This window comes from Stegodyphus dumicola, chromosome 9 (genome assembly GCF_044657685.1).
Source record: "Stegodyphus dumicola isolate Sdum_Otavi_A_Nest chromosome 9, ASM4465768v1".
Classification (NCBI taxonomy): Eukaryota; Metazoa; Arthropoda; class Arachnida; order Araneae; family Eresidae; genus Stegodyphus; species Stegodyphus dumicola.
Genome location: NC_140776.1, coordinates 167,097,912 through 167,112,193, shown reverse-complemented (window position 1 = coordinate 167,112,193; position 14,282 = coordinate 167,097,912). Strand labels below are relative to the sequence as shown.

The following is a 14,282-nucleotide window of genomic DNA, read 5'->3' as shown; positions in this document are numbered from 1 at the left end:
AGTTGACAGTTCTTAAGGGTTTTATGCACTCCACAAAACAATGTCAAAATAAAATCTTATTATTCATAAGTATGAAAAGGAAGTAAACGAGTAAACGATAAAAACGGTTTTACCTATTTTCTAGAAGGGCATTAAATCTAAAATATTAATCTATTCTTATTTGTTATGATTAAAGAACATTAAATATGGTAAGCTTAAAGAGCGTGCAAAATCGCTGACGTTTTAATCATAGCAAAAGTCAGTACTAAAAAAAATAGCATTAAAATTATGAGACAGATTGAGAAAGAGATGGCCTCTATTTAATTTTCAAGTATATTGGCGCGAGACGAAACCTGCGGTTTTTGCCAAAATGTAGCTAAACTGATAAGAAGAGGGAAATAATGCGTAGCCAGCGGCTACTCTGAGCAGCGACAATGGACCACCCAAAGATCTACAGATAGGCGATTCTCTAAAATGGGGAGGGCATGGATGGTACGACAGTTGTACCGATGCCGGCGTCTGAGAAAGTCATTCTCCTTGTACAACTGCTGTACCAGCCGGCTTCGAGAGGTTAATCGCATTTACGTTTACTCGGCTGGAGAACTCATTAAAGGACTTCTTGCCACAATGCCCACAGTTGGATAATCTTCGGTTTCTGGCAAGTACTATCTTAGCTATTAAAAGGCAGCAGACCAACAATAAAGTGCTATTCACATTCAATGTTCGCATGTTTAGCTATTGTCTATTTTGCCTTTCTGCTCACTTTTCGAATATTTGATTTTGAGTGAAACGATCGTTAAGATAGTAGGTGCTTTGAAATTTATAATCATTCATCCTTTGGTATTTAATTAGGAAAATTCTCATCGGAAGACTCAGTGTGAAAGTAATTCAGCGAACAGGGAAGTACTGCTATATGCGGTAGAATTACATTTGCATAAAGGTATAAAACCGGCCCTTTAAAAGAGCTTCAACGTTATGAACGTGTATTTCTGTTGAAATTCAACTAGTTGCATAAGCACAAATCTTCATAATTTATTTTGAGATGGTGGAAAAACAGTGCTGACGTGTTATCAAGCTAAAAAAAAAAAAAAAAAAAAAGGAGGACTGTGCTATATCTCCCGTTCTACTGGGCCGATTGACAAAACTCAAACTGCGTTTTTCATGTCTCGAAAGCGCGACTTAGGAATATATTAGATTTATACATAGCACTATTCTAACGTAGGAATCTAACATAGGCATGTGTTGAAATCTTACTCCAGCTTTGGATTAGCGTGAAACGTGATTGTTTACAAGCTCTTTTGCGATTTCTAAATTTCTTTTGACTTTTTTGAAGGTGTTTTTATTATAACATTGCAGTTTTTGTTTAGTATTTTTATCACCTGATAATTATGGAAAATTGTGAGGAAGATGTAAAAAATAAAAGATCTTATATTCATCGACCAAAGAAAAGAAAGTTCCAGGGAAATCAGCATAATGATACAATGAATAAGAAGTGTGGTGTCAGTTCTTCGTTTAAAAAATTAAATAGTGACACTGTTTTGCCACCAAGAGATAAAGATAACTTTAGAGCCTAATTTTAGTGGTTATAGACTATTTGATTTGGATATCCTATTTCAATGTATTGAAAATAATTTATGTTGTAAAATTTGTAATGTTCATTTAAGTGAACTATTTCATCATGGTTTAAGCTCAAAATTTGAGTTACTATGCTCAAAGTGTTCATGTAAAAGAACTTTCAGAAACTCTAATATGATGGGTGTCCGAAAAAATATATCAGAGCTAAACAGAAGATTTACGTATGCAATGCGAACTCTTGGTCAAGGGAAAGCTGCTATGCAGTAAATACCCCAGGAATTCATATCCGGAATGGGGTCCTTGAGTTTAGAAGTTGGAATTTTATTGATGGGAGAGTAAACAACCCGAAAGTTAAATTTCTGCAAAATATGTGCAACTTTATAGCTAATTGATGGAAAGAAGGGAATAACAACAGAATTTTTATAATCTCCTAAAATAAGAGTGTGGCTTTTAGTGTGTTGAGATGAGAATTTTTTAACTGCTTGATTAATAATGTTAGGTGAAAAGCCCCTGTCAATAGCTATTGCTTTTAAATAATTTAGTTCTTCATCAAGGGCTAGTTTGGAGGAGCAAACTTGAAGAGCACGGAAAACATAGGAATAAAATGAAGCTAACTTTTGTTTAGTCGGATGACATGATTTAAAGTGTGGTGGAAGGCAAACCGATGAAGGTTTACGGTAAACTGTAGTACTGAAGTTGGATGTGTTGCGTGTGACCAGAATGTCGAGAAACGGAAGAGAATTGCAAGTCTCAAGTTCAAAAGTGAACTGAATAGCAGGATCAATAGAATTCATTGTTGAAAGAACTCTATTTAAATCATCTTTATTACCTTCAAACAGGGTAAAAGTATCGTCTACGTAGCGGAACCATGCCGGGAAGTTTAAAGTTTCAAACAATTTTGATTCATAATAATGCATGTAGATATCAGCCAGGATGGGACTGAGGGGGCTTCCCATGGCTAATCCCTCAGTTTGCTTGTAATATTTATTTTGGAAAACAAAATGTGTTTGTTTCAAACAGAGTTGAGTGAGAGAAATTAGCTCATCAATTTCGATGCAAGAGAAATGAAATTCGCGAAGTCTGGTTTCTAGACATCTTAATGCACCCTCCACTGGGACATTGGTGAATAATGATTTTACATCAAAAGAAACCATGAGTAAATTACGAGGAGAAATGTTTTTAACCTTTTTTACAAACTCTATTGAATTTTTTATGGTGTAAATGTTATTGTCTAATAGAGTGGAAAATCTAGAAACTAAATATTTAGCTAATGGATACGAGGCAGTACCTAAATTTGATACAATAGGGCGGAAAGGAATACCACTTTTATGAATTTTGGGAAGAACATATAATCTGGCACAATTCGCAACAGATGGGATAAGCGAATGTTTTAAGTTGCTTGAAATGATTTGCGAAGATTTGATCGCAGTTTTTATTTTGGATAAGTCCGAAGGTGAAGGATCTTTAGGGATCGGATTAGCTTAATTTAGCTAAGCTTAATTTTGTTGAATATATGCTTTTTTTTTCTTTTCAATATTCTTTAACACGAAAAAATATTTCAGTCCCCTCAGTTTTGTGTTAAATGACTTTCACTGTATATCTCTTGCACATAAATCCCTTTCTTACATAAAATATAACTGTAAGTATAGAATAACTAAATAAATTGTAAAGGAAGTTTAATTAGCAACTATGAAATCTTAAAAAAGTACATAGTATGAAATTTATAATGGCAAACATTAAAAATAGATGAAAGTAAATAAAATTTAAATTATAGAATATACTTTATAAAATTAATAATAAGTGGTTAAAATATATTTTTTAATTACTTAAAACATAGAAGTTATTTGGCAGAGATTGTTGGATATGAAATTACTACTTCAAATTTTCAGATTACTATTGTTCATATTTAAAGTCTCAACTTGCAGTCTTAATCCACATAACAACCATTGTAAAAATCACCCGTTATCATATTCCAAAGATCAGCAGCATACATTTTTTTCAAAATCGTGCATAATATTAAATATTGGCTTTTGATAGTCAAGTTGATACAAATAAGATGAACTGTTTTTATGATTTTAGACTAAGTTTATTCTTACATTCACTTATTACAATATTTCATTTTTTATATGCTCGGCTATCCAAAATTTCAAGAGCTTTCCGGATATTTTTTTTGTCGAGTTTTTACTATACATACATTTCAGCATTTACATCGTCAAAATTACACAGGCACATACTTGAAGTGAATTTACTTTTACAGCTAAACACAGGAACTGGAAAACACTTATTCGGAGATTGTATTTCTTTTTCGTTCATGAAAATCAAAGTTCATTACACAAACATGCATTCACACTGCACAAGCATGTATGGAAATTCTTAATACATTTAGTAAATAAATCAGAAAATATTTTAATGTATAACAAATGAATAGTAAGTAACTAAGCTTTTAGTTAGTAGTTAGCTTTTAGAACTAGTTAAGAAGCTTTTATAAAACAGAGCATAATAACACAGTTACAAAGATATTTAATGTTATAAAGTTAGGTAATTTAGTAAATTTCAGTTGTTCATCAAAGCAATGAATTATGAAGTTCCTTGTGTATCTTTATAAATGAACTTTATTGCTGTTTTAAGCAACTTGAACAGCTGTTCAAGTTATTTTAATAATTTTGAAATATATACACTAAAAGAAACAATAAAATGTATTAATCTATTTGTCAAACTTGATTTTGGCACGAAAGTCTGCAGAATGCTTCGTAGTTTTTAAGCACATAGAGGCACTGCAATTCTTATTCCTTGATCTGAAGTTTTCTGCAATTTTTTTTTTTTTTTTTTTTTATTTAAATTGCTGTATTGGCACACATATAATTTTTGTATAGTGGCTTCAGATGTGGATAAGTTTTTCAAACACTTTCGTTTATTTTACTGGCGTCGCTGAATTTTGCGATGAAATGCAGCACATTTATTGCCGATTGCATTTATCACCTTCCAGACTTTTCATACTGTTAATGTATACATCAGCAGTGAATTATTCTCCTCTTTCCTCAAATACACTACGGCGTTAAACAATAACCATTCACTAAAGATTTTGCGTAAATTTCCACTCATAATAATTTAAATTGCGAAAATCTCACAATTAGCACCTAAACACACTATTCAGGAGCACAATTCTTTCGAAAGCGCACCGTAGTAGTCAAAAGTGGGGTAGGCGTCTTGCCAAACTAGTCGATATTTCCGTGACGTCAAAAATTTGAAAAGTGGGGTAGGGTTTGGAAATACGCGTCTCCTTCCCTATGAGTATTAAGATATAGTACTTTCGCCTCAGACGAAAGAAAAAAAAGTTCTGGGACTTGTATATATTATTTTCCATTTTTACTGTACGATACTGTGTCAAATCTACGATAATGTGTAAAAGATATGCCAAAATTATTAGTTGCTATTATAGCTTATCCAACGAAAACTTCATCTGTGGCCGATATATGGCGTTGTAGTGACCCAGTTATTGCATGAGAAATAATTATTTTTTATTTCATATATTTGTTCATGTGTTTAATTATTTTATAAAATTAACTTTAATATTTTGTTAATATTCATATTTATATTTAAATTTCTTTATGCTGAATGGCAACTAGTTCTAGTTCTGATTCATGATTGCTAGGTTTTGGTTTCAAAACGTTGCTCGTAGCGTCGCATTTCGATAGCTGGAAAATAAAATGCAATAACTTAGCTATTTGTTTATAATTCATGCTGTTACTAGTCATAAATTAATTTTAAACATTAGTAGCCAAGGCTACATCGTGGTGACCCTGATTAATTTTCGAAATGTCAACAAATGACTCTTCTGAAACTGCTATGAAAGATACGATACAGTCACCGGAGCTTCATAAGGTGAGTGTGAAAATACCTCCTTTTTGGATTGATAAACCGGAAATATGGTTTTTTCAAGTTGAAGCTCAGTTCAAACTTAGAAATATCGTTTCAGAAGAAACGAAATTTAATTATTTAGTTTCACAGCTTGAACCTAAGTTCGTCGAAAATATTTGGGACATTGTAACGAACGATAGTGCCACAAAATATTCGGATGCTAAAATTAGGTTATTACATTTATTCAAAGAAAGTGAAAATGTACGGATTAAACGTTTGATTACTGGTATCGAACTTGGAGACATGAAACCAAGCCAACGTTTGCAGAAGTTGAGATCAGTTGCTACTACAGATGTGTCTGAAAATCTAATCAAAACATTATGGCTGGAGAAGCTACCTGACTCCATAAAAATATATTATTAGTTAGTGATGAAGATGTAACCAAGTTAGCGTCTATGGCAGATAAAATTAGTGATATGAATCGGAAACCAGAAGTATTTAGTACTAATGCTCCTTCTGTTCCCGCAAATGATTTGTTGCAAAGAATTACCTTTCTTGAACAAAAAATTGATCAAGTAACCATTCGCTCAAGACGAAGGGACTCGGATTTACGTAATTCACGTTCACGATCTCGAAGCCAACCTCGTAAACGATATGACCCTACTGGCAAATTTTGTTTTTATCACTTTCGTTTTGGAGCAAAATTCATTCTAGAGAAATGCAAGCCTCCGTGTGCTTGGGTAAAAAACGATTTCAAAAACCAGGAAAACTCGAATCTGCAGTAGGTTCAGCGGCAAACGCTGCTGCAGAAAATATGAAGGATTGTCGCAAATTTCGTTTATTCGTTCGTGACCGAAGATCAAATTTGCACTTTCTTATTGATAGCGGAGCTGACGTAAGCATAATTCCTGCTACTTCACAGAATAAATGTAAAACTGAATATAAACTGTATGCAGCTAATGGCACAGATATTTCCACTTATGGCATAAAAACGCTAACTCTTGATTTGGGATTACGTCGTGATTTTCAGTTTCCATTCATAATTGCTGATGTCACAAAAGGTATTTTAGGAGCTGACTTTCTTCACAAATATAAATTGCTTGTCGATATAAATAAGAAAAAATTAATTGATGGCGTAACACAGCTTTGTGTCCAGTGTGATGTCGCTGCTATTTCCAGTGATTACTCAGTAACCACATTAAATAAATCCATAAAAATTTTCGATTTACTGTCGAAATATCCCAAAATTTCTAAACCTAACCTTTTTCCTACACAAATTAAACATGGTGTTACACATTTTATTTCGACTGTTGGTCAACCCGTTTATTCAAAGGCACGACAGCTCGATCCAAAACGCTTAGCTATAGCTAAAGAGGAATTTAAATTTATGCTTGACAATGGAATAATTCGTCCATCAAACTCCCAGTGGTCAAGCCCCTTGCACCTTGTTACGAAAAAGGATGGTTCATATCGTCCTTGCGGAGACTACCGACGATTGAATGCGCAGACGATACCTGATCGATACCCAATTCCTCGCATTGAAGATTTTCATCATATTTTAAGAGGTACAAATATTTTTTCTAAAATTGATTTATTCAAAGCTTATTTTCAAATTCCCATTGCAGAAGAAGACAAATGTAAAACGGCTATCATCACTCCTTTCGGTTTATACGAATTTAATGTAATGAGTTTCGGTTTAAAAAATGCTCCTGCAACGTTCCAAAGATTTATTCACGAAGTCTTTAGAGGATTAGAATTCGTTTTTCCCTATTTAGACGATATACTCATTGCATCCAGTACCCATGAAGAACACGAAAATCACCTTAAATTAGTTTTCGAAAGATTACATACATTTGGGTTAAGAATTAATGTTTCAAAATCTGTCTTTGCTGTTCCCCAAATCGAGTTTCTAGGCTACCTAATTACACCTAAGGGTTCCCGTCCTTTGCCAGAAAGAGTTCAAGCTATTACTAACTACAAACGACCAGAAACAATTCATGAACTTAGAACCTTTCTTGGAATACTTAACTTTTATCGTCGTTATATAAAGGATGCAGCGAAGAATCAAGCATTGTTACATGCGTATCTCAAGGGAGCTAAAAAGAGGGACAAACGTAAAATCGAATGGACTGAAGAAGCTGAAAAACAGTTTGAAACGTGCAAGAATGACCTGGTGAACACGGCACTGTTGTCTTTTCCCAATTCTGAATTACCTCTGGCGTTATTTACAGATGCTTCAGATACGGCGATTGGCTCAGTGTTGCAACAATATGAAAAAAAAAATTAAGTGATACTCAGCAAAAATATAGCACCTATGATAGAGAACTATTAAGCATATATCTTTCAGTTAGACACTTTAAGCATTATCTAGAAGGAAGAGTATTTACAATTTATACAGATCACAAGCCCTTAATATTCGCCTTTCGTCAAAAACTTGACAAAGCAACACCTAGACATGCTCGCCAACTTCAATACATCTCCCAGGTTTCGACTGATATCAAATATTTAAAAGGTGAGAATAATATTGTGGCGGATACGTTATCTAGAGTTAATGAAATTTCATCGATAGATTATGATAAAATAGCTGATGAACAAACTCAAGATGAAGAACTGAAGAGTTTGCAAACCACTACTTCCTTGAATTTCAAGCAATGTTCTCTACCATCGGGGAAATATTTGTGGTGTGATACATCAACTAAACATGTTCGGCCGTATATTCCTCAGGCTTTCAGAAAACACGTCTTTCAAAGAATTCATGGTTTATCACATCCAGGAATAAAATCGACTATGAAATTAATGACATCAAAATTCATTTGGCCTAACATAAAAAAAGATGTACAGTTGTGGACAAGAACCTGCATTCATTGCCAAAAAGCTAAAATCAATCGGCACACCAAAACAAAATTAGGTGAGTTTGAAGTATCACCAGGAAGATTTTCTGTCATCCATATCGATCTCATAGGACCACTTCCACCATCTAAAGGGAATATTTATTGTCTTACTTGCATAGATAGATTTTCGAATTGGATGGAAGCAATTCCTTTAGAAAATATTTCTGCTGAGAACGTCGCAAGAACCTTTTATAGCAACTGGATTGCGCGTTTCGGAACGCCAAGTAAACTCATTAGTGATCGTGGATCCCAATTTAAAAGTGATACATTACGAGCTTTGTCCAAAATCTGTGGCATCAATTTACAACACACTACTGCCTACCACCCCTCGTGTAATGGCAATGTTGAGCGCCTTCATCGAACATTGAAAACAGCATTAAAAGCCCACAACAACATATCTTGGACGGACACGTTACCAACAGTACTTTTGGGTTTGTAAACTATTCAACAGCACTATTCAAGAAGATACCAATCATTCTATTGCGCAAGTAGTTTATGGCCAGAGTCTCAGACTTCCTGGCGAGTTTTTCAGCGAACCAAGTATCCAGACAGCATCGGAGACTTTTGCTAATAAACTCCAGAAACAGATGGAAGTTGTTGGACCGAGACTAATTCGTAAAAATTCATCTGAACAGATATTTGTCCATAAAGACTTAAAAACTTGTTCTCATGTGTTTCAGCGAATAGATCGGATAAAAAAAAACCTTTGGAACCTCCTTATGAAGGACCATTTCCTGTTATTGATCGCAAGGACAAATATTTTACTATTAGCACAAAAGGAAAACATGTTAATGTATCCCTGGATCGCCTGAAACCAGCATATATTTTAGCTGAGGAAAATTCTCAGTTGATACAACCTGACTACAGTAATTTGCAGAGACCGGACTCAAATTCGGATGTGAATCAAAAACCTTCTCGCACAGGCAGAACTATACGTTTACCTGTTAGATTCAAGGACTGACTAAATTATTTTGATAGTGGTTAACACTGCAATACTAGTTACTACCTATTTCTCCATCTTCGTAACGTAACTTAGTTACTGGTGGGGGAGTAGTGTAGTGGCCCAGTTATTGCATGAGAAATAATTATTTTTTATTTCATATATTTGTTCATGTGTTTAATTATTTTATAAAATTAACTTTAATATTTTGTTAATATTCATATTTATATTTAAATTTCTTTATGCTGAATGGCAACTAGTTCTAGTTCTGATTCATGATTGCTAGGTTTTGGTTTCAAAACGTTGCTCGTAGCGTCGCATTTCGATAGCTGGAAAATAAAATGCAATAACTTAGCTATTTGTTTATAATTCATGCTGTTACTAGTCATAAATTAATTTTAAACATTAGTAGCCAAGGCTACAGCGTCACCCCTGATCAACTTCTTCGCAACTGAAGACTTTGCACTTTTATTACAAATGCATACGACTTTTCCAGTTTATGGAATTTAACGAACTTTTACAGGTCCTTAGGGGATTGATAAACATGTAGTGGTAAAGGCCCTCGGGTCGAACACTACTTAACGAATAATGATCTCTGATCTCCCCGTTGAATCACTATTATAAATGTTCGTTTTACTTTTCAAACTGTTGCCACCAAATGTTAGAGTCTTGCATTATATTTGAAGAAATTAAATAATGAAAAATTAGAGTAGCTCCTAAACACTATACCATCTGGGGGGCAAGATCTTTTTATTATAAATTAATTTTAATAGAAAAGTTATTTTAACATATGTGCGTTTAAGAAAAAAGAGCAGGGAAAATTTCCCAAAAACGCAAGCACGTGAATTTTGGCAGCATAGTTTTGTCGAAAATTGCGCGATTTGGCAACGTTGAAACGTAAAGCTGATTCGCTGGTTGTGTTTGCGCCAATGAACAAATGTGTTATTTACCGTGTGCTTTTCTTTTTAAAAGTTCCGAGACTTCAATGGATATTGATGCGGGTGATGAAGAAGAACGCTTCAAAAGGCTTGCTGTGTATGTATTCACTTATATATATATTTTTTCAAATACACAAAATATTGGTAAAAGTTTACAATTGGGTGCCCCTTGTTTTTTGGCGATTCTTTTTTTGATGCCAAGATCGGCACCAGGAAGGTACAATTTCTTGATGGTCGCTACACAAAACAAAAATAAGAAGTCAAAGAATTGTACAGACTCTGTGTCCATGAACACATTGATCTGTTTTCACTTAAAAAAAAATCCTAGAATTGCACAAACTAGGCATTGCGCACTGCCTTAAATTTGCCCATGTACACATCAATCTATTTTCATTTAAATAAAATCAGGAAGCTAAAACAGAGTTAAAACTATCATGGTAACCAGAAGTAAGGTTTCATCGCCAAAATTTAAAAAAGTTGTCGTGAAGCGAAGGGGCACTCAGTTCTACGCTAGAGCGAAAATATTTATATTCGTGATCTGTTTGTATGTAGGAATTCAATATACAATTAAAGTAAAATGTTTGATATCCAAATGTAATCGAATATGTGTAGTTTCCTAAAAAAGTGCCAGAATATTTAAATGTGCGAAACTAAAAGTATAAAATGTTAGTTTCCTTGAATTATGCGTTTTCTTAGTCTTCATTTTACAATAAATCCAGATGTTAAGTATAAGTTCAAAAATAGGCTGACTATATTTTCGTCATGTCACATGTTATATTAAGTTGACCATTATTCTTCAGAACTGTATGTTTAGCTTAAAATGCTCGTTAAAAATGGGACAAAATGCCATAATGCACAAAATACCTTAGATGGAGCTCACACTGTAAATAAACTAGAAACTCTTAAATTTGTTATTAGTTTGCAAGTAGAAAAAGGGAATTTTTTAGTAAAATTTTTGGTGAATCTTCGGATTATGGTAACTTGGCGAAACTTTGGCGACCATCCCTGCTACAGCAACCTGCTAGTTTTTTTTTTTTTTGGATGCCATTTTGTTTTCACGAAGTAAAGCCATGTTTTATTTTATTTTTTTTTTTTACTCAAAATTTTTTCCAACAATCTGCTAGCCGAATTACGCTTATGCTAGAACTTTTATGGAACAAAAGTGCTTAATCATGACGAAGATTAGGTGCGAAATTGGGAGGAAGTGTAGAATCGCCCACTGCTTGCTGTGTTTTTAAGAATTGCATATACACAATATCTATGTACACATCAACCTATTATAACTTAAAAAAAATCCCAGAATTGCACAAAAATGGCATTGTGCACACTTTGGTATTGCGCACACAAAAATGACTTTATCCATGTACACATTGACCTATTTTCACTTAAAAAATAAAAATTAAAAAAAAAAAAAAATTACAAAAATCCAATTCTTCTTACTCTTGTAAAAAGCACCAAACAAATAAGTGGGCGATTCTGCACTTTAGCAGCGAAATTGTTTCTAAGTGCTTATTAGCTAAAATCCTGTTTGGAATTTTCCGGAAAATGTCACATGACATGTCTCATGATCTCTCATTTCTCTGAGACAAAATAATCTGTGATTCGAACTGTGTACTTCTCAGATTATTGCTAAAATCCTAGCTAGTAACCTTTATCACCTTACCAAAATGTCACCAAACTACCTGTTACCATGTTCCAAAGATTAACCAAATTTTTGAAATGATCTTTCTGAAAATTTCTAAAATCATGTATTTAACAGCTTTTGACACTATAACATATTTTCTGAAGCAGGGCAGAATTTGAAAGGTGAAACCTCTTGGAAAACACACAAAGATGTCTTGTAGAATATAATACAGTATTATCAATTAATTACATAACTGCTTTTCTCTTACTTGAAGCAGAACTTTACTAATCTTGTGAGATATTTAGTCCAAGACAATTTAATTATAATATTGGGTACTTTTCCATTTCGCCGGCGCAAATCTCGCCAAGCAGACTTTATTGGCAGCAACATACAGTATACACATAAAAAATTTAACCAATGTTAGTTTTAAGAATTTTTTATTTTGAAGGCATAAGCATTTTAGTATGGTTTAAAATTTTGTAAAAAACCAATAAATAAAGACAATAAATTTGTAAAAAGACATTAATTTAAGAATTTACTTTGCTTTCATCCTGATTCGCCGGTTCATATCACGTGACCCCAAGTGATCTTATCTCATGTAAACTACGCTACAAAAATATAATTCTCTCAGTAATTATCTACATTAATTTCAAGTTAAATCTTATGGAATACAAGTTCAAATGCAAGAATTATTTTAATTCGTACGAATAGCTTACTCAGAAATTATGTAAAACCGCAGTGCTTTACTTCGCTAGTGCATTCTCATTAGATTTGATGAATTTAACCCTTGATTTTCCTTTTCTATATCTTTGCGTTCAGGTGAGTGGTGTGATTGCATCGTAATTAATTACCGCGAATGGTCTTAGGGCAAAAAATTTAACTATCTTGTAAAAATTCTATGTAATTGTATGTCAGTATTGAAAGAAACAATCAATCTGATAAGAAATGGCTGCGACTTGTTTTGAAAATGAAGGGTAAAAGTTTGCCAGCGAAGATATTCCGTTTGGCATCAGTTGTACCATTATTGGCGACTTTATCGTTTGTGCCGGCAAAACGGAAAAGTACCTAATATTATTTTTCAAACTTAGGTATATTTATATTGTAATAGATGAGTAAGAATTAAGGATACAGTGGATATTTAGCTGAAATATGCTAATCAGCCTAAATGCTACTATTTATCCAGTAATGTTAAATATTTAGGAAGAGAAAAATTTCCACACTTTTTTTTAATAATTCAGGATCTTTATTGATTATTTATAATGGGGATATTTCCATTCTATTTTATTTCTTTCTTCCTGTTAAATAGTCTTAAAATTTGTTTTAATTAAAAATAAATAAAAGTTGTAGATTGATAGAAGCTTTCCGTAATGTGAAACAACCTTTCCATGAATACGTTTCTTCCCATAATGTTATGCAATTGCAACTTTAAAATATTAGATTATGTTAATTAAAATTTGGGTAAAATCCTATAAGAGCCCTTGCGACAAACTGGGAGAGTGCAGAATCACCCACTGCTCCGCACGTTTCTCAAAATTGCCAACTTGAAAATAGCAAGTAAAAAAATTGGGGTAGAGTAGACTTTAAGGTACCCCTTGTATTATGGTGAAGTTGTTGTTTGATTTATCACCAAGTTGTTGTTTCATTTATGGTAGCCTGAGTAGTTGAATGTTATGGAAACCCTATTGTGACATAATCAGGTGCATGATTCTGGGAAATTTTGAATCATGGGATGTTTTGTAAGCGTTTTTGTGGTGTGTGTTGGTTTGATTCTTTAGACAGTAGAATGGCCGAATGTAGTAAGATTAATTTGAAGTTTCTGTACAATTTGGAGCAAAAGGGGAAAAGAGCTTTAATTGACTGGTGTGTAAATGTAGGTTTACTTAGTAGCCATTATAAGTGTTTTGTATGTAGGAAGGATATGCGTCTAGTCGAACGTAAAAATCGTTTAGATGGATTTGAATGGGTTTGTAGGAAGAAAAGTTCAGATGGTCACTATGTGAAGTGTTCGATCAGAAAGAGTACCTGGTTTGAAAAAAGTCATTTGAGTATGATTGATATTTTGATTTTTACGTGGCTCGGGGTGTACGAAGCGAACTCGAAAATCATGGTAAGTGAATATTTGCTTTTGGTAGTGCTTAAATATATAACATGTTTTTTCTTTTCTATGTTATTTTATTTTTTGGTTTAAAATGTATTTTATTGAGATTTTGCATTTTTTTCCCCTATATTGTAGAATTTGGTGCTCCTTTGACTTTTTAAGTGTAAATATATCAATGTGTACATGGACAAAGTAAAGGGAGTGTGCAATGCAAGTTTGTGCAATTCTGGGATTTTTTTTAAGTGAAAATAGGTCGACGTGTACATGGATAAAGTTAAAAGAGTGCACAATGCTATTTTTGTGAAATTCGGGGATTTTTTTTTTTTAAGTGAAAATAGATCGACGTGTACATGGATAAAGTTCGTGAAATAATGAAGTA

General features: G+C 33.3%; 2 protein-coding genes across 8 annotated transcripts in view; one reads left to right on the top strand and one right to left on the bottom strand.

The window, feature by feature from the left end:
- LOC146995541 (E3 ubiquitin-protein ligase HECTD1-like) overlaps nucleotides 1-14,282 on the bottom strand; it is a 308,521-nt gene that overhangs the window by 73,839 nt on the left and 220,400 nt on the right. The gene's annotated exons all lie outside the window — the stretch shown is intronic.
- Nucleotides 9,623-14,282, top strand: part of LOC146995543 (cullin-5-like) — a 153,774-nt gene continuing 149,114 nt past the window's right edge. For 4 of the 7 annotated variants that reach the window (XM_085824312.1, XM_085824313.1, XM_085824315.1 and 1 more), the window contains exon 1: nucleotides 9,640-10,278. Coding sequence is in view for 3 of the 7 variants with exons in the window: in XM_085824311.1 (XP_085680437.1) it covers nucleotides 10,181-10,278 (98 nt within the window). In the remaining 4 variants the exon portion in view is untranslated. Of the gene's footprint in view, nucleotides 10,279-14,282 lie in introns of all 7 variants that reach the window. The other 3 variants (XM_085824311.1, XM_085824306.1, XM_085824307.1) reach the window with 3 other exon arrangements.